At 33.3% G+C, this 21,260-nt stretch overlaps 1 protein-coding gene across 3 annotated transcripts in view; it reads right to left on the reverse strand.

The window, feature by feature from the left end:
- Positions 1-20,559, reverse strand: part of LOC106665856 (myosin heavy chain, cardiac muscle isoform) — a 34,038-nt gene extending 13,479 nt beyond the window's left edge. For 2 of the 3 annotated variants that reach the window (XM_014392654.2, XM_014392652.2), the window contains exons 1-2: positions 1,536-1,623; positions 1,005-1,085 (exon numbers count right to left, since the gene is read on the reverse strand). In XM_014392654.2, the coding sequence (XP_014248140.1) occupies positions 1,005-1,085; positions 1,536-1,608 (154 nt within the window). In that variant the 5' untranslated portion in view covers positions 1,609-1,623. Of the gene's footprint in view, positions 1-1,004; positions 1,086-1,535; positions 1,624-16,561; positions 16,630-20,142 lie in introns of those variants that run through there. The other variant, XM_014392653.2, reaches the window with a different exon arrangement.
- Positions 20,560-21,260: the final 701 nt, after the last annotated feature.

Consider the following 21,260-nt stretch of genomic DNA (forward strand, 5'->3'; position numbering starts at 1 on the left):
TTAAGCCCTGTCTGTACGACTGCTATGGCGAATACGCCAATTTTTTTCAAGTCGTTTGGTTTTGTATGTTAGTAATTTTCTGAATGTTTTTGTGGTCGTCAGTGCTATTTAAATGCCTAATTTGTTAGATTCGTTAGTTTGTACGTTTCTTGACCTGTGTATGTGGTGGTCCATTTAATACTTATGTGGTATCCTTTTATTATTTTGTTGTGTTGTATCCGTTGTATTCCATAGTTTTTAGTTCGCTTTCGTATCTGTCTATTTTAGAGCTGCCATTTTCTTACTTGTATGATATCAGTTACTGTTGGTTGTCTATATCTGTTGAATTGCAGTTTATTGGCAGTTTTAGTGATTGGTTCAGAAAGTTTATACTGTTATTGTTTTCTAGTTCGGAATATGTTCGAAGAAAAAAGGCTCAAACATAATAAAATCAAGATACAATTGGCTAAACAACGATGCATATGAGTAACCAAATTATTATTAAACTTTAATGATGAGGATAAATTACTTGCAGAAAAACAAATAATGAATATTCATTAATTTATATAGAATATTCATTGCTGTCTATTAACAAACTACGGAGATAACTGACCCTTCACAATGCTCGCAGTACGTAATAGATTTACTTTGGCTAACAAAAGAAAAATATTCATTTCTTCAAAGATAGTCAATGTATAATAATTATTAATGCCAGCCAATAATAGCTAACTTTCAAATATAATATATTTAAGTAAAAGGAAAAAAACATAAAACTAGAGAGAAAAAGGTCAAAAATTAAGTATCCTCTCGAGTGCGTAACAAAACGACGAAGTTCTTAATTAAACAATAAGAAGGGCACTTTAAGATGGTCAAAAGGAAATATCCGATGAAGAAAGGCATACCCCCAGGGGATGGGAAGGTAGCAGCAAGGTGGTTGGGGTGAACAAGGTGCATATCGACCGATGAAGGGCGCCTGATTGTCTCATGCCTTCAGAAATGCCGTAGTCGTTTACGAGAGTACTTACCGACAAATTTGACTTTCTTCGGCTGTTTCGTTCTTGGCTTATTCTTTCCCTTCTTCACCGGCGCAAGAGGCCATCGCTTCCCTGTAAAAATTGGATGAGAGTAAATCTCATCAATTCGCCGGGTGACGCCCTCAGCCGGATGGGAGGCTACTGACTCTGTTACCATCCCTCATCAGAAGCCGGTATTCCGACTGTCTTTATTTTGAAATATTGAAAATTTTGTAATAAAACGGGTGGGATTTAAAAATCGAAACATGTACTGATCATTCATTAAGAACTAAAGGATTGGAACAAGTTATTAACAGTGTCTTGACCATCATCAGGACCCTTTATGCCGGTATCTTTTTTTCCCATATAATCCTTTTAAAAGACGTTAACTTGAAGTTTTTTACTATTCATAAAAAATGTATTAATCAAAAAATCAAATTTCAGGTTTGATAAATCCGGTACTGACAAGGGATGGTATTTCTCTCAGAGTTTAATTTTATTCAGAAATAAAATCTATTCCAAGGGCCAATTATTAGTCATTACCTGGGTGATAGGGGGCCTTGCATGACCGGCAGAAGCAAGTGAGGATTGAATCGGTGACAAGTCCTACCAGCATAGCGATCCGTCGAGAACTGCCGCTCCCAGTTCGGGGGTGGCATTCGAGCAATCGATACTCCCACCCCCTGGTAGGCCGACACCTCGGAGTTCTCACTCATAGGGGTGCCCCTTGTACCTGTTACCTCATTGGCCATCGGCCACGCGTGCATCCCTCTTCACCGAGCAGTTTACTTCTGAAGCATCATAAAAAGGACGGACAGGGACGGTCAACTTCGGAACAAATTCAGGATCGCTCAGGTCCGATCCCGCCCCACACTTGGAATTGATGAGTGTCGGTTCAATTTTTATTGTGACCACCTCTCCGCAATCGTCAGAAAAAAGTACTGAGACGACGGTGGGAATCGAACCCATGACCGCAGGATGTACTAGCAGAATCTGACAACTTAACTACTTGGTTAACGCGACCCCCTTGTTAGCAAACAAGTGCATCTATTATTATTACTTGAATAATTAAGGCACTAAATATATTGTTAGCTACAAATCTTTTAACGTTGTATCGCCAGTTTTCACATTAGTATTACGCTACACAACCCTGGTGGCTCCAGAAATGCGGGATTCGCCGAATGCCGAGCAAAGGTTCGTCAAATCCCGGCTAGTGGGGATGGATGCTCGGATATTCTCCAAGCAAAATTTGTCGGTGCTCGCCATGCTCGGCCAATTGTTGGTTTCCTTGTCCGTTTCAAAGTGCACAAATATTCGTGAAGTAGCTCAAAACTCAAAACATTCACACATTCGAGAATCAACTGTACTGTACGGATATCAACACTGCTGTTTATTTTTCATTAATAAACGATTCCTAACTGGTATAGATGTAATAATGAAAAAACATTCGGTTAGCTATGGATTTCCCCAGCATAACAGACTTGTGGTTCCTCGATCTGTATCAAGCTGAACCAATAATTTGGAACGCTTCTCTTCTTTATCATAAAAATTGGAACGATGAGATGAAACGGATCGAAAGAAAGATGGGGCAACTCCGTGGCTTTGCGTTTAGTACTACCCAAAACAGTAACCGCAGCAGCTGCAATGACAGTTTCACTGTTGTCCATCACGATTGGTAGTACGTTGAGGATTCGCACGGCACTTTTCGCTGTTTCCGCACAAACTGGCTGGTTGTAAGAACCCCGCATGTGTGGATAACGTAATTACGCTATTTGGCAAATGCCAAGTCGAGCATCTCGAGACTAGGCAAATGTTCGGCAGCAATCGGCATTCGGCAAATACCGCATGTCTGGAGCCACCTTAATACTATCACAGAATTATATGCTTCAGTAATCGGTTGTGTTTGTAGTTGCTATACTGGATGTCATTTTTTGTTAATTAAATGTATTATTAATGCACACACTATTGAGAAGCGATGTTCAAACTTCTTAGTTAAATTGTGTGCAAGTATAAATACTTGATATACGTAATTCAATATGCAAGTAGTTAATCCTTTCCACCTTGAAAAGTCTACAGATTTTTTTTTTAAATTTTTAAAACTTCAATTTGTACAACTTTAAGCTTATTACGACTAGATGTAGAAGTATTTAACCATACAGAAGATACATAGGAAACTACAGGCCTAATATACAATTCACAAATGAGTTTTTTGTATTTTGTACTTAAGTGGGATCTTTTATCGAGGGTAGTAAAAAGGTTGATTGCTGCTAAAGCGGCTGTACACTTTTTCTCGCCATTGGAGCCAAAAATGTAGTTTATTGTACTATATATACCCTGGTCGACATCAGGGTGAGCAACACCACCCTTACATTATGATATAGTGGTCTAAGCCTAAAAAACAAAATAGCTGTTATTTCGCCAAATTCTCGACTTAATGAAGTGTTTGAAACATTTTTCACGTTTCTACGATAGCGTTAGTTCTTTAGATCTGGTAACAATTTGATAAGAGGTATGTACAAACGCAGTGTCATCTGCAAACCATGCTAATACCCCGAATAGGATTAGTGACGTTAATAATGTTAAAAAGTGTAGGGCACAGCACGGAGCCCTTCTTAAAGAGCATTTCGAAACATCCGCTCCAATTCTCCTTAAGAGTGACTGAACTAGTACTTGGACATAAAATGTTCTCTTTATAAAGTTGATATACCTAGTAAAACCCAATAGGTCAAGTTTATATATTTTCTTTGGTGTTTGATCAGCCATCTCAGTTTAAATATACTTTCCTAAAGGTAGATTGGGGATGAGGCCATGAAGACAGAAACAACATTTATTTTCTTGTCGAGCTTTCGGCAGAATATATCGCCTTCATCAGGACTCTATATTAACAAATTAACATAAGTAAATTTACAATTATACAATTTTTAAATTTTCCTTAATTACTAACTCGAAAAAAATCGTTATATTATATGAACAGGTACATGTGTGTAGATAACGGATAGCCGGTAGAGCCCACCTTCGATAAACGAAGGTAATAAATATTCCTAAAGCGACAATATTGCCAACTGGCTCAATCTTCAATCTATAAAAAATTCCGTAACATTTTGGTTTCAAATATCACAAATTATACAATTAAAAGAAACTATAAATTAATTTGAAACAATTCTAAAATAAATTAATTATCACATATAACATTCAGGTACATATTATACTATTAAAGCTATTGGTTAAGGATAGAACTATACATTACACTTAGGTTTGAAATATCTGTTCTAAGGTTACACGAATTACCATCTTTATGAATGTATAGCATCTCTTTAATCAATCTTCTACCTAAAAATTTTTCTTTATCCATAATAGAAACATTGTTAAAATCAAACGTGTGATTATATTTTTGACTGTGTTGGGAAAGGGCAGTCCCTTGTTTATTTTAATTATACCGAGGACTTTCTTGGGGCTCGTTGTGGACCAGTTTAATGCTTACCATCCAAATTTGGTCTTCACATGTGAAACAGAATGTGATGGAAAATTACCATACCTTGATGTTTTGTTGCTCAGGGATAATAACACTATACTTACAAATTGTAACTTATTGTTAACAGGTACTACAATTTCATTACTTACATTCTTATATGTTAAAATGCGATCATTAATTAATTTATTTACAAGAGAGGTAGGATATTGATTTTTACCTAAAATATCTTTAACTAATGCTTTACATTCATAGTGGAATTGAGGGGAGCTAAGTTTAAAAATTCTATCTGTTAGGTTGTATATTACGTTTATTTTTAATTTAAAAGAGTGGAGGGAGTTATAATTTAGGATCCTGTCTGATGATGATTGTTTTTTATACCATTTTGTAAGTATAGTGTTATTATCCCTGAGCAACAAAACATCAAGGTATGGTAATTTTCCATCACATTCTGTTTCACATGTGAAGACCAAATTTGGATGGTAAGCATTAAACTGGTCCACAACGAGCCCCAAGAAAGTCCTCGGTATAATTAAAATAAACAAGGGACTGCCCTTTCCCAACACAGTCAAAAATATAATCACACGTTTGATTTTAACAATGTTTCTATTATGGATAAAGAAAAATTTTTAGGTAGAAGATTGATTAAAGAGATGCTATACATTCATAAAGATGGTATTTCGTGTAACCTTAGAACAGATATTTCAAACCTAAGTGTAATATATAGTTCTATCCTTAACCAATAGCTTTGAGAAACTGCAATCATATTTCCCCCATCCCCAAATTCTTTACAACAACATATCTCCTTTTAAAATGGAAAAGGAAACCGTTCTGAGGTGTCGGAAGAGTTATTGAAAGGGAGTTGCCGTGGTAACAAGCCCCTTGCCAAACAAGTGTACTGTAAGTTAGAATACCACGATCTTTGCCTTGAACAATGGGAAATGCGTTATTTACAATCTAGAAAATCTATAATGGTGTTAGATTTGTTTTTTAAGTGTAACATCGTTTCTAAGGAGAAAACTACTATGTAGTCTTAGAGAAACTAGTAGATCAGTTTCTACATTTGGATCATTGTTTCTTATCTTTTCTTCTACAAATTAGGATCGTTAAATATCAGAGAAAATGGAGGCCACTCATTTCCTCAAGTAGCAACGTAAAAAGAAACTCGACGGATCTTTAATATCAATGACTTATTAGTTTTTTCAACAACTGTATTGGGACTTTAACTGTGCAAAAGTTGTACCGGGGAAAAATAGAGAGCTTAATCTGGTCTATTTAAAATCTTGATCGTCCTGGAATTTCGTGTTTACGTGATATTTCGATTGAAATAGCAAAGCGTTATTTGCCTCTTGAGCCTTCGTTGCCACTGCTGGAACAATACAATCTTAAAGAACACATCTGAATCTAGAACTTTACATTTATTTGATTTTATCGCCGAGTCCACAATTAATATAATGTAAGATACATATACACAATGGACAAGCTTCGCGTACATTAATAATGTACCTACTACATTTGCATTGTACGTGCGAGTGATTGAGCAATAGATATACAGACAGATTTGGCCACTCTATAGATGAAGACAGGAGAGATTGGGCGATCGTGTGAACGAGAGCTTGAGTACGTGAGTGTGTGCTAGAACGGAGGATTAATGAAAGTGGGTGAGTGTTTGAGGGAGTGGAAAAGTTAGAGGGTGTGAGTGAGGTGTGCGTTGTAAAAGCATTTCAGGACGCCTCTTAAAAATCCATAAACACAATCCGGATTCTTTATTACCGAAGAACAAAATCTGTCGAGAAAGTGTGAGTTTTGTGATAGAATGGATAAGTAGGTGAGATAGTGGGTGAGTGTGTGAGATAGTGGATGAGTGTGAGATAGTGGGAAGTGCGTATGCGAGTAGGGAAGTGAGAGCAGTTGTGTGTGTAATGTTGAAAATATTTCAGTATGCCTCCACCGTGACAAATCCATAAACAGCGTCCGGATTCTTCATTAGCCAACTAAAAAATTGGAGATGTGCCGATGAAATGAGATTCATAAATCCTGCCGAATTACAAAAAATCCGAACGGTTAATGAGATAATTTAAAAACATGTTTGAACAGCCTACCATTTTTTATATACAGGGTGACTTGCTACTCGTGCTACAAACTTCACCAGTAGATTCTTGACCCTAAAATGAACAAAAAAGTTCATATTGACCATGGTCCGATTCTCAACCATTTCAGAGTAATTTCGCTTTTTATCGATTTTGAAAGATATCACGTCCTGGCGTCGGAAAATCGTGATATCTTTTAATCTAAACATTTCTCTTAAAATCTATAAGCACCGTTGAAATCCCCGTTAATTTTTCAATAAGAAGATGAAGGTGGCAAAACGTTTGGGTCTTTCTTCCTTGACCTTCTAGCTGTTTGTAAACTTCTTAAGCATTACATACTAAATGGGCATTAAATTAAATTAAAAAATTTCAATGGAATTATGATTTTGATTCTCTCTAAAAATTAACGGGGATTTCAACGGTGCTTATAGATTTTAAGAGAAATGTTTAGATTAAAAGATATCACGATTTTCCGACGCCAGGACGTGATATCTTTCAAAATCGATAAAAAGCGAAATTACTCTGAAATGGTTGAGAATCGGACCATGGACAATATGAACTTTTTTGTTCATTTTAGGGTGAAGAATCTACTGGAGAAGTTTGTAGCACGAGTAGCAATTCACCCTGTATATATTAGTCGTTTGGAGGTGGTTTCCCAACGCCTTTGTTGAACCTATAAATGAAAGTATAAAATTTCCCTAATTTTCGTAAAATTTTATAATACTCTGTTGTTCATACAACGATGATGGATCTAATACTTCCCGGTATGCCTAATCCCATCCCTCTCTATTATTCATCCTTATTCATCGTATTTCAAGATATTCTGAAAAGCACTACTTAAAATTCTACATTGAACGTCACTTCATTCATTTAAATAGACCGTCACATTTGGCAAAAAGTTGAAAGAAAACTTCGATTTTACGATATCTAGATTTTGACATTTAAAAAAAGATCCTGAGAAAGATTTAAATTCGAGATTAAATAAAATTGATTTATTTTTTATCACATTGTTTGCACAAAAAAATAGTATGTACAAATGTATTTTATTGAGGGAAAGTGGCGTGGCCTATACGTACTCTTTAGCATATCTCATTATTGTTATATCTCTCTATTGTGCCATACCGAAATACGCGATCTTTTCTTGCTCCAACTTGTTCAAATATTGAGATCCTTGATTGATAATCGATCTATGTGCTTTGAATTCGTGATTTATACTGGAAATATAATCGCTAACGTGTAAATTTACGTTTTGTGTTCGCCGCCACCAATTTGTATTGACAATGTTTGTAATTAGCGTTGCCAATTGTATAAATTGTGGAAAATTACAGGGTTTATTGTTCAGTTCTAAGTGGTATCAACAACAAGACTATTTTGTATGACGGTCAACGCCTCTGGAAATCTGTATAGCATCGTCTTTGTTTGAATAGTTTTTAATGAACAATTGTATACAGGACTTGTCGGACTTATTGACATATTCAATGCATGCCATATGCTCACAGTCTTTCACATCTTATTAAACCAGCAGACCAACATTCTTAAACTTTAGCTTTGAACCGCCGGGTAACTTTAAATTCAGTAAGCGTTATTGGATCATTTCGCCTCGGCCCTCCTAAGTAGATGATCTTTGGGAAACCTGCCTTCATAATTGAGCTTGTTCTTTTGGATTTTCCGATGTGCAAGCGCTGTCGCAATTCCTCCTATTCTAAAATCTCAAAGACGAATTTTTCTTCTGAAAACAACAACATTGTGCTTCTTATCAATCCCTTTTTGAATAAAGGAGATATTTTATTTGTCCTGTGTTAAGGCTTTATATTCTACGTAAGATTTTAAAATAATTATTATATAAGATAACAAATTAGGCGAAAACATTTTTTTAAATTATTATTAGTCCTTTGTTCGATGGAATTTCAGATTGAAACCGCCTGGTTCACATGTGTATAATATTTCTTTCGATGCAGAGAAAAGTGGGAAAAGTCAAAAATTGTGAAAGTGAGTTAATTGCGTGAAAAAATAAACAAACCTTGTATGGATAACCTTATAAATGTTGATAACACAATCTTTGATTACAATAACATTTGTCAGAAAAAATATTTGAAGTTTTTTATTGACGTACAAAAAGATTTGATAATATTCAACATGATCTATGGATAAAACTAACACTTAGTTGGATTTGGCGGCAAAATAACCAGAAATGTAAAAAATGTATATAGTAATTTTAGCTTAGATTAATTATGCCACATAATATCATATTGACCTGTTTTCCCTTGGTACAATATTATTTTTTTTTTTTTAAGAACTCAGTATTGCGGGGTCAGGCTGGACAACCTAATGAACTTATTTGCTTGTTATTTGCTGACGATATTGTCCTATTTGCAGATTGATGAAAATCATTACAAAAATCGACTCGTAGATATGCCACCATTTTCAACTATCTTGGAGTTCCTTTTGGGTGTCTGGGAAAACTTAGGATTGCCAAAAACGCTTTTAGTAGAGTACATGCGCTATGGAAAAAACATCATTATGGGAGTTCCACAGCAAGAACGGTGCCACACTTAACATCTTAAGGACATTCTATTACATACATGGAAAGTGCAATTCCACGCAAACAAAAGTGAAAAAAAGATGTTTTATTCAATTATAGCTATTATTAATGCCGAAATCTGGGCATTGGACCATATGAGGGAACTTGACAAATTGCAAAAAACTCTTCTTTAAGCAGTTGTTTCTCTTGCCTCACAACACACCAGACCACTTCATTCGAGCGGTTTGACTTTTCGTTGATTTAAGAATTGCAGTTGAGGCCTTAGGCAAACTTCATATTTGTCCAATGACATTCTTCGAAGTGATAGGAGTATCCACGAAAAATGGAAAATCATGTTCATTCCCAAGATACAGAAAGATAAACCAATTCATCATATAACCATTTTTAGGATTTCCTCCTTGGCATCTTGTGAGGAGTATTTGATTTACAAAAAAAAAAAAAAAAACGTTGCTTGCCAAACTTTGACTTTCCTGTATGGAAATAAAACTTTCTATTGATGGCAATCCCTACAAAATCTATACCCTCAGATTGGTGCGGGGTTTACGAAGAAAATGTCTTTGAAAATTTGGTCTACATTTTTTGGTTGGTGAAAAAATACACTAGACAGATTTTATTCAAATACGATCTTATTTTCCACAAACTGAACTGATGTTTATTTAATTTTCAAAGGCAATAAACTTTCCTGAATGGGTTTTTAAGATCTTAGATCATAAACCCAACTACAATGTACAGAAAATATCAATTGATAGTAAACAAAAATTGATCCTCAGAAATCATGTAAACCCTTAAAACTTAGAAATTGCCTATTTTACGAAAACGTTCAACCTGTGATATGTTTACAATTTTTAGAATTGCACAATATTGTATCAATTTGTGTGACTAAGACCTTCTCTTCTATTTGTGTATTGAATATGCTTTATATCTACCAATATGTAGTATTGAAAAAATCCATTAATGATAGATTTCTTTCTAAACAGATTTACTTCAACGTTGTTTTCTTTTCATAGCATGTATAAGCAGGAGACTAGACGCGACCACGAGCTCGTTTGGGACACAACTTCTAACCCCTTCCCAAATACTCATTACGGATAATTAAATTATTTATACAGTTTTTATGCAGAGGGAATGAACTGTGACGTTTCGGCTCGATGTATTGACAATTCTTGTATTCGGAGAGGGGGTTTATTCCCCGACAGTGAGGCGACCACTATGAATCACCCAGGTTGTTGGTTTCCATTTTGGGATTATCTGGAACTTTCTCGTTTTAATTTCTTCCTTGGCAAGTCAGATCATAGAACCTTGGAGGTTCCTAAGCAGGAACTAGAGATTTCTTCTGTTTAGAAAATTATTTGGTAACTGTAACGACTTTCAGTATTCGATTAGTACAAGTTGGACTTATTAAAATACTGCAGCAAATATATCTTCCAACGTCTCCTACAGACGGGTTATTTTTCGGAACACAAGTCAGCCCAAAAATAAAATTCTTTTACTATTTAAAAAACCTTTGCTCAACAGAATAGAAAATTTTCAGAGTAGGAGTTGGACTTCTCCGTTTTCTCCAGGATTTCTCCTAAACACTTTTATTGCGAGGCAAAATTTGAATTTTGCAAAGATTAACAATAAAACAAAAAGCAAACCTACATTAATTGCCATTATTGTAATGAGTTTCAATATATTTATCAACTATTGCTGATAATAACCAGCCAGATAATAGGACTAGAGAAAAGTCCGGCAAAGTTAACCCACCCGTACAATTCAATAATTCAGCGTGAGTCATACTCTTCCATGTATTATCACATAATTTGCACAGATTTTAGGGAGCAAAACTTAATCATCCTGGTATTAAAAAATCAACATGGTAAAAATTTAAAATATCTGACGTTACACACTTTACCAAAATATGGTAAAATTCAATCAAAAGCATGTATGAAAATCCTGTAAGTCCAAAAGGTGACAAATAGACACGCGTCAAGGCACGAAAAAATAACGACGACAGGCGGACCGGTTGATGATAAAACGGATCAAAATTTCATGTTCTGGTTATTCATTTAAGAGTGAAAGGAACGATTCATTCAAAACCATATAATATTATGATTTCATATTTATTAACTGCAGTAAAAATTACGTGGCTGACCATAATATAATGGAGAGGCAGACCAAAATAATCGGAAATGATCTAAATAATGCAGGTTCATCGCCCCAAGAAGAAATCTCATAAAAATCAGTTATTTTTCCCGACTTAACTCAATGAGATATTTCAACGTTTTTGGTTTTCAATACATAAAATTGCACCATTACATTCACTAAATAAGGATGTACCGATATAAAATACATAGGATATTATTAAATATTTAGTACCAATAGGTAGACGTCATTCCATTTTTACAATTCTTTATAGTCTTTTGGGAAAAATTCAAATTATTATTATGCATTATCTAAAGACTTACACGCGCAAAACATTCAGGTAACTGAATAGGAGGATTAACTGAGAAAACATGGGCAGGATTAGAGTAAGCAAAGATTTTTACGACAAAGAAAAATAAATAAAAATGAAACAGAACATCGCTCAGTTTGTTATTTGAATTATAAATGAGTAATTATTTGAAATTTGAATAATAGGTATATTTAATTTTGATTTATAAATATTCTACCAAGTTAAGATTATTATCATCCTAGATAAATTCAAAAAATTGTTGACCATCTTCATATAAAAGTTGTGGAATAAGAATTCTCTGCGCGTAATTTCCTAACATCTAAATCGCTTTCGAACAGTTCTTTTAACGTCGTCCTCCGACAAAAGCAAAACGATTTTTGACCTTCAGACAGCGATCGAACCGGCTTATATCGTTGACATAAAAGTTCCAACAATAACAATAAGCTAACTTACACGATTTGTACTGGATTTTTATCTTCAAATCTTAAATAGAAACAGATCAGGGCGATATTTATGTAAAAAGAATTATACTATGGCAAATAATAAAGATGAAAACTAGAAAGTACTGCCTATCTTTTTTTGGAGAAAAAATATGTAGTAGCCTTCCAACGAGATACATAAAATGTTAAATAAACATAGGCAAATTCTAAATTAGTAAACGAAATTGTAAATTTCAGAGGGCTGATCGGTTAAAAGCTTCAAAGACCCTTCAGGTAAAATTTATTAAAATTTAACAAGAAATAATCTATACGCCTGGTTGATTTGGATTACACCATAATCGGTATTTAGTGTATTCTACCTGTTACTGACTGGTTGGAGAGCCGAAAAACTAATTTAAAGTTACAAGCTACGGTTTTTGACAAGACATCCTGACTTGTCAATATTAAAAACCTCATAGTTACATTTCAATAGCAACGTAGCCCCAAATAATTTCAGTCCTTACCGGAGAATGGTGTAAAAAGTGGCGTACTAGGCTGAAATTTACGTAACGAAAAAGAAGATCCAACCCCAATATTAACCTTACTGAACTTATTCCTCGCAGGGGAAATGTCCGTTGCCTGGGCTTAGCCTTGAAACAAAGCTAACATTGCCATTCATGTTCAAACTCTGATGATAAAAGTAAGACACAGAACCAGTTACATCAAATGTTGATTAAAAATACATATATGTATGAGTATATTAGAGAGGGGCAGCGAATGGATTGGTATCCTAACACAAATACCATTTTAATTATGTCATTATTAGATAAAAGAACTCAAGATTCAAGTTGAAGACCCCCCCCCTTTTGAAGCTTTTTAATCTAATAGATTTCTTTCGAGCAAAAGAGAGTTGTGACTTCGATAAACAAAAACCGTCTGATAACGTTTCAAATCCTCTTATTCAATAAACCCAATGTAAATCCATATTGCATGTAATGTTCCTTCGTTGGCTTATTACAAAATTTAAAAACGAATATTCACTACAAACTAAGCTTTATACATATTAAATAACAGTGGTTTTATACATTTTTAATAACTGAATGTTGAAAAGCGAAAAGGATGAGCAGGTTTTGTCTCATCGCAAACCGGCCTGGAAGGATGAAGCAACCGGTGAGAGCTTGAATCTCAGATTTATAAGTTTAGAGAGTTGCTAAGATTTATTGGAAGGGCGAGGGGCAGAAGATTAGACTAGGAACCCACCCCGACCAGCCCTTTACTAAAAAGTGTAATGCAATTCAGGGTAGGACGCCAATATTTTACTTTCCCTCGCCTTTAGGCTTCTAGCGGAAAATTTTCCTAATTTTTCAATTTGGGCAAGGTCAACACGTTTATTATAAAAATAAATCGTTTTCTTTTCAATCCTAATATTTTGGGTGTATATCCTAATTTTGTGGAACTCCATAACAAGTTGATGGGTAGGAAATACATTGTCTTTTCCACAATAGCCGGTTATTTCGTCTGACGCGTTTCGGTCTAATATAGACCATCTTAAGTGTTTAAGTTTAAATATAGATACCTACGGATAAGACTATGGACGTTGCGAGTAGTCCAATATATTCGTTCTTTGACTTCTTGACTAGCCAAGTCCATAGTCGTCCAGAACTTAGAGCTAGGTAACAAACCATTTGATTATAAAAATAAATAAAAAATATCACTTAAGATGGTCTATATTAGACCGAAACGCGTCTGACAATATAAACGCCTATTGTGAAAAAGCCAATTTATTTCGTACCCATCAACCTTTCAATTCTCATTTCCGATCGGATGTTATTTATTTGGTAAAATTAATTGTTGTTTTTATTGTTATTTAAATAAGTCTTCACTTAGATATATTCAAGAGGGAGGTGTAAGGAGAAAGGGCATGGAGGACATGTCCATTCCACCATTTCATTTATGTATTTTGCTTATGTTTTCTTTATGCTATTTATATTCTATCAACGCATATATTTCCTTTGTAATTTAACAGTGGTGTGTGGTCAAATTATCCAGTAAACATAACTTTTTTTTCCCTTCCAAATTACCCATTTGACATAATAACGGGTAATAAAGTAGACCTTTAGATTTATTTTAAGGGCGATGATAAAACCACCTGCTTTATATGGTTTGTCAGTAATAACGCCATTTTAAAAGAAAAAAAATGATGATTGAATATTAGTTTACAAGTTTCGTGATTTCAGTATATTGAAAAGTTTACTTTTATATTTTTAACGTGCATTAATTACCGGTAGCGATGAACCTTGTTAAGGACCTTCGGTTATTGATCTCCTGTAATGCCAGGGATGAATATTAAAACAAAAAACTACATCGTCTGGTTTAAAATATATGATTAGAATAAGCCAAATTTTTTATGTTCTTTCACAAATATAAGTCGTAGTTGATAGGGGCGTTGACCCTAAAATGCCCTCTTCGCTTTCAGTTCAGCCTCCACCCCCACCCACCATTTTCCCTTGCTTCATTCTGACCGTTTATTGCATCTCGGAGCCAAGCCACTCGCCCTTTTCGGTCCTCCCGAGAGAAAACAACATAAACATGTCCGCTTTCAACAATTTAAAAAATTAAGAAAATTTGGCATTACCACAGGAAACGGAACATACTTAGAGCTGTGACCTTGGCACAAATTTGTAGAGCCGAGAAAACCACCCTAGAATTTCATTAAAGGGATAAACTACTGGAATTGTCTAAATGAAGAAAAAAGTAATCAATAGACAAGATAAAACCAATTTTCCTTTATTTATGCCCGCTCTTTGCCTTGAGATGAAATCGGAAAACCACATCAGAACAGAGGGCAGGTGGGAAAATATTCTAACATGGTCCTAGGTTTGGTTCTTTTAAAACATTAAGATTTCAAATTTTGGCATTTAATTTTAAAAAATGCGAAACACCAAAGAAACCTTAAATGAATCATATCAAATTCCCCTCCTAACTTTAAGAATTAGAACGCCTAACTTTTTTAACCACTAAAGATCAAATTACATAAACTTTCAAAATTGTGAATAGATCTTTATATTTGTTAACCTTTTAAATTATTAATTAATGTTTCAAAGATGTATGAAGAGGATGTATTCCTCAAAAGCTCGATGAAGAAACCAATAGCTTATAACAGTCTTATCACCCAGCAAACCAAACGATCTTCTTGTTTGGATTTTTCCTTACTTTTTAAATCTTATCTTAATTAAAACTGACGTTAATAAAAATAATGGTGTTTTTAATTTACATCATTGGATGAAGCCCAACGATGGCGGTATAAATCACCGAAAGCTTGGTGAACCCAAAAAATCTACTTCATCACAAAGACCTTATGAAGCTACCTCAAAAAATTCTAATGGGATTACCATCACTCGATAAAAACTCCAACTTTAAAATCAATTCTTTCTAATTAGCCTCATATCTTATGTTTGTTTAAATAAATAATAATTTAAGTCTGACCTCTAATTATATCCATCTAATTATATAAAATTAAAACTAAATGCAAATTCACAAGTATGAAAATCTTAAGAATGTCTCAATCTAACTCTCCCACCACTGTTTAATTATACCGTAGCCTCATATCTTATGGGTTTTTTTAAAATAAATAATAATTTAAGTCTGACCTCTAATTATATCCATCTAATTATATAAAATTAAAACTAATTGCAAATTCACTAGTACGAAAATCGTAAGAATGTGTCAACCTAACTCTCCCACCACTGTTTCATTATCATATTATTGATAAGCATTTACAGTTACAGAGAACTATTCAACAAAAAATAATCAATTTAAAGCACCGATTAGCTATTTGTCATTTTTTATAGTATTCAACTATTTTCCATCTACAAACTTGCACATTGTTTGGTCAAACTGTTGTCAACTGTAAACAATACAACGTATTATGCAAGGCAATAAAATTGTATTTATTTTTAATGTAAATAAAATATAAATTCCAAATTTTTTTATTTGTGTAAAACATGTACATGTGCAATGTGTTAATGTCCGTTTGGAAATTACAAGAAAACTGTAAAACTGCAGCACTCTTGTGGTTTGTAAAGGAACTACATTTTTTCAGAACATTTTCTGCATGTCTACAGCAATAAGATTGTATTGAAAAGTATATAAAATTGTAGACAATATTATCTTAAGTGATAATATTGTTAATATTATTCTTTACAATTAATTAATTGGTCAAGTGGACCACGAAATTAGTGAATTTAATTATTCTTTCCTTCACTGAAAACGGGGAGCAGTCAACACCCAAAACTCGACAAATTTTTAATGAAAATTGTGTTACTTTTGTTTGCCTTCATCTATCAATGTAATAAATAACACATTAAAAAATATAAGCCGTTAAATTTCTACATATATTAAATCGTCCAAACTTTTATATATTTAACTTAGAATAAATGTTAGTTATTTTTTAAAAAGATAGTTCTTACTCACATTAAGTTGTTTTGCAATCAACAATTTGTTGCAAAACAACTTATTGTGAGAAGGAACTATCTTTATAAAAAGGATTGAACACCGCACTCACTCCATCATTCATCATTTCTATAAATGTTAGTTTTAATAGCGAGCAACTTACGGTCAGAAAATACTGCAGTCGACATCGTAACGTAGAAACTCAATATCAATCTTCCAAAAAAAGCTTATCTAAAACAGAATGTAAAAATATGTTAAATCATTTACAATGATTTTTATAATAATAAATAATATGTGTTTGGTGAGGCCTGAAAAAGGTTGAACCTGTATCTTGGTCATCTCTGATGTGAATAACCAGGACAATCAGATACAATCAAACTACACATTAAACGTATGTAAATATGATTAATGGTCTAATCTTTTACAATCTAACTATATAAAGCCAAGTTGTTTTAAGATGGCTTTTGCTTGTAAATGAATACATTTGAAAAAAATAATTAACTAAAAAAATTTGGTTTATGAAGAAAGTATAATGATTGATGTGTTTGTTACCTTAAAGATACTTCAGCTATGCAGGAGTAGTATCCAAGATACAATACTTACTAATAGACTACAGAAATATATTTCATTGAATTAAATACTTAGGATTTTAAAACATAACGTAACGATGAGATAAGTGCATATTTCAATTTCCAAGTTTTTAGACCTGACAATGTATAAATGATTAAGACCAGAAGGAAAGAATTTCATTTTATAGGAATGTGCCTTTTTAGAGATCTCAAAAAGTTATGTCAACATTTTGATAATTCTAGTTATCCATTTATAAACTCAAATAACTCTAGAATAAATATCTATTATTACTTAGTTGTATATATTTTTTACCTACTTTTATGACCCCTTGTTTTGTTGGTAACAGGAGAATTAGAGCAGTTAGCTCACCCATTTTTGTGGTTCTTAATACAATTTAACATCCCATTTTACCCACCTAGCAAATCAATGGTACATGCAAATAACTGCAGATGTAGTATGATAATCTCTAAGTATCGGAAATTCATGCTAAAAACTAGATAAGAGTCAGCGCAAAATGTGATAAGTACCAAAAAAGTCGACAATTAAATAAATTAAAAAACTTATTTATCGTGACTACAGTGAATTTGATGAAATGTAAGAGCACAATAAAAAAGTTACTACAAAAATTTAACTTGTACAAAAGATTTAAACTTTAAAATAGCAATCCAGAAAAATGTTTTTGGACTTATCAAATTTTACCTGGAGGGTGAAGAATTAGGACTTGCCAGTGTGCTACAAGAGCAGAACAGCAAAGACTATCTGCTGAAAGGCACTGAACAAAACCCCCTCAACTTCTGTTAACTGGTGCCAGGCATTTCTTATCTGACAGTACCAAGATGATAAAACTGCAGTTTGCACAATAGTTTTCAATGGACAAAACAAATTCACACAATCGATAAACCCATTTTCTGAAGATAGTGTGAACCGTTGATGATAAATGGCTCGCTATCAATTTTGTCGGCCGTCATCAAAAGCATTTCGTCATCCCCCATCCTGATGACGGATTTGTCAATGAGGCTGAAAAGTCTGTCTCAACATTAACTGGAAAAGATCAATACACAGGTGACACAGTGATTATTCATTCATGGAACTTCCTGTCCTTATCAGTCATGCAATTTGAAATTGTTCTGTTTATTAAAATGTGAAAAAGAAATTAGTTTTTCACTAAAGCTTTTCAACAGGTGTTTATATTCCAAAATTGCCATTTTCTTAATATTTTGTTTGTGCAAGCAATGGCTTAAATAAATTACCACAGTCGTGTTCAAATAACAGGTTTTTTATAAATAAAATGAACAATTAATATCTAAAGGAAATAACGTTTCAATCACCACAAAAAATAAAATAAATTAGCAGTGAAAATATAATTAAAACAATTCTCTTTCGATACAATGTTGAGTTTAAAAAAATTATTCCAGCTGTGATCCGGGATAGAATTAAATTAACAAGTTACTATTTAATCAAAACAATGTTTAAATCCCCTTAAACATTAATTTATTATTAATGAAAATATATAAAAAATTATCTCCATCTTTGACAAGACAATTTATAATAAAACAGGTTGAGGGAATTTTCATTTATACAAATTGACAATCTTACAGAGCATTACAATTTCATGCCTGCCTTGATTACACACAAAAACCGCTTTTAAAAAATCTTATTTTAAACAAATATGTACAAAGAAAGTTCAAAAATGATTGAAGCATTAATACATTTTTATCTTTATTTTTTAACTCAGTTAACGCTAAACAGAAAACAAGGTTTAAAATATATCAACATTTTAGCTTGCTGTTAATACTATTGATGGTATTACCAAGACGGTTGGTTCTTAAATAGTGTCAAACATCAACAAATTAAAAATAAATGTGAATACAAACAAAATCCATCTTGCAAAACGAAAAAAGGTACTTTGAGGTACTTGGTACTTAGTCATGACTGTTAACATAAATATTTAACTTCAACTAACAAAAATGGTTGATACATTATAATTAAAAGACTAAAAATTTTTTTAATTCCACTTCCTTTCTTACTACAGTAGTCGTAATACTAACTACAACTGTTACAAATATGTATTAATGTATAGTAATAGTAGTACATACAACAAATACATTATTAATTTAATGTATAGTATATTTAACAAATATGTATTAAAAATTTACTGAAAACGTAAATACGTTTTAACATAAATTGGTTAACTGTGTCCTGGCGATCTACGTAAGTATTTAACTTAAACTCTCAGAAACGGACGAGTGGTTTAAAATTTACTATTAATTGAAACTAACAATATTTTTTACAAATTCCACTTGCATTTGCATCTTCAACAAACGTATTAAAAGTTTACTGAAAACGTAAATACGTTTTAACTAAAATTCGTTAACCGAGTCCTGGCGATCTACGTAATTAACTGAAACTATCATACATAGACAATGGTGGCATTAAAATTGCTATTAAAAAGGAAATATTTTACTAATTCCACTCTAACATAAACGTATTAAAAATTTACAGATAACGTAAATTCGTTAACAGTCTACGTAAATATTTAACTGAAACTTTACGAAAAGGACAAGCGCGGTTTGAAAAGTAAAAAAAAATTACTATACTACAAAAACAAATATTTTAAAAAAGTACTATAAAGGATATATACTATACTTGGGAATACTTTTTTATACGTACTCTTGTTTACATTTAAAGTTAATGCATTGTAAAATGTAAAACTTAAAAAAAATTATTAACCTAAAGTCCCTAATACAGACAAGGTTCAATGAACGTTACTTCGTTTTACAAGTAGGCCCCTTGTATTATTTATTTTTTTTATTTATGTACGATTTAAAATTAAAATGACTTTTTTAGTCGAAATGGATTGTGATTTCAGGGGGAGTTGGTACGCAGGAATAAACGGTCGAAAGGGAAAAGGACACCTGCTCGTCCTACGGCGCATTTCAACGCTCATCAGTATAGAATAAATATATTTAACGAAATAAATAAAAATCACAGCCTGTTTTAACAAAGGAAATTTGTCGTATGTATTTCAATTAAATATTACTTTGAACGAAACTTTAACATGTGTTTTTTCTGGGTATTTTCTGTTTGTTAAAATTGGTAATTATTGTTTATTGTAGCGGAGTAGTGAACGCTAAGGTCGTAAAATACGAAATTGACTCGAAGTCGGTTACTTACAGTTCCAGGAAGCAGGAAAGCTCAAGTTTCAACAGGACTGAAGTAGCCAGATCGGGGTCTGATGCGGTTCTAAACAAACGGAGGGAGGTGGAGACGGCTTTTAAGCGGGCAACAGTCGTTCGACTCCCGCCTCTTAGATATCCAAATGCCTATTGGCTGGTTTGAACATCTGGCGGCATGGATTCAAAATCCATTGGATATCTGCATCGTCTTCAATCCCGGTTGCTGCACTCATCCCCTCTCGGTGACGATTGAGCGATGGACCGGCGATGTTGCACGTAGCGTGAAAGGCTGAAGACGAATCTTGACCCCTGAGGTACAGGGGCCCTTTTTTCCTCCCTGTATGGCAGATGTGGGCCACACAAATCCCCATAAATCGTTTATGCTCTGTACCAACTATACTTCCGACTCATTTCATCCCGGTTGTTGGTCATGGCGAAAAATTATAAGCTTACTGAAGCGTTCGTTGTTTTTTGACATCCCGCAAACTTTCAGTTGTTCGACAGTCACCATGACAAATCATATGGTAGACCTAGTTCATAAATTCAATTTTACATGCCAACCGATTTTTCCGTCAAATTAAACCTTTTCTCTGTCAAATGAATCCTTTTTCCCGTCAAAATTAACTCTTTTTCGCATCAATTAACCCCCTTTTTTACCGTCAAATGAACTAAGTTGCCACAAAATTTTAACTACCAAGGGAAAATAAGTCAATATTATATGTGGCTTATACATACCTTTTTCCTGTCAAATTAACCCTTTTTCGCATCAAATTTTTTACTTCAAATTATCTAATTTGCTACAAAATTTTACCAAAAGGGAAAACAATTAATATGATATTCTGAGTCTTATATATATATATCTTCAGAAGATGATCTCAATAAAGATCGAAACATTGGCACGATAAAGAAAATGTTTTTCTGAAACCTACATCACACCAGACCGCATCTCACGATTTCTAAATAAACTTACATAAAATGGTTAATTAATTGAAAGAAATTATTTGATCAATCGGACCAGGAAATATAATGGATTTAAAATTTAACTAGTTTTGTGTTCATAACAATCAATCTAAAATTAATGGTTTAGCCCAGTTTTAATAAATAAATCGATTGATA

The sequence above is a fragment of the Cimex lectularius genome, unplaced genomic scaffold (assembly GCF_000648675.2).
Source record: "Cimex lectularius strain Harlan isolate CLEC.00 unplaced genomic scaffold, Clec_2.1 scaffold451, whole genome shotgun sequence".
NCBI lineage: Eukaryota > Metazoa > Arthropoda > Insecta > Hemiptera > Cimicidae > Cimex > Cimex lectularius.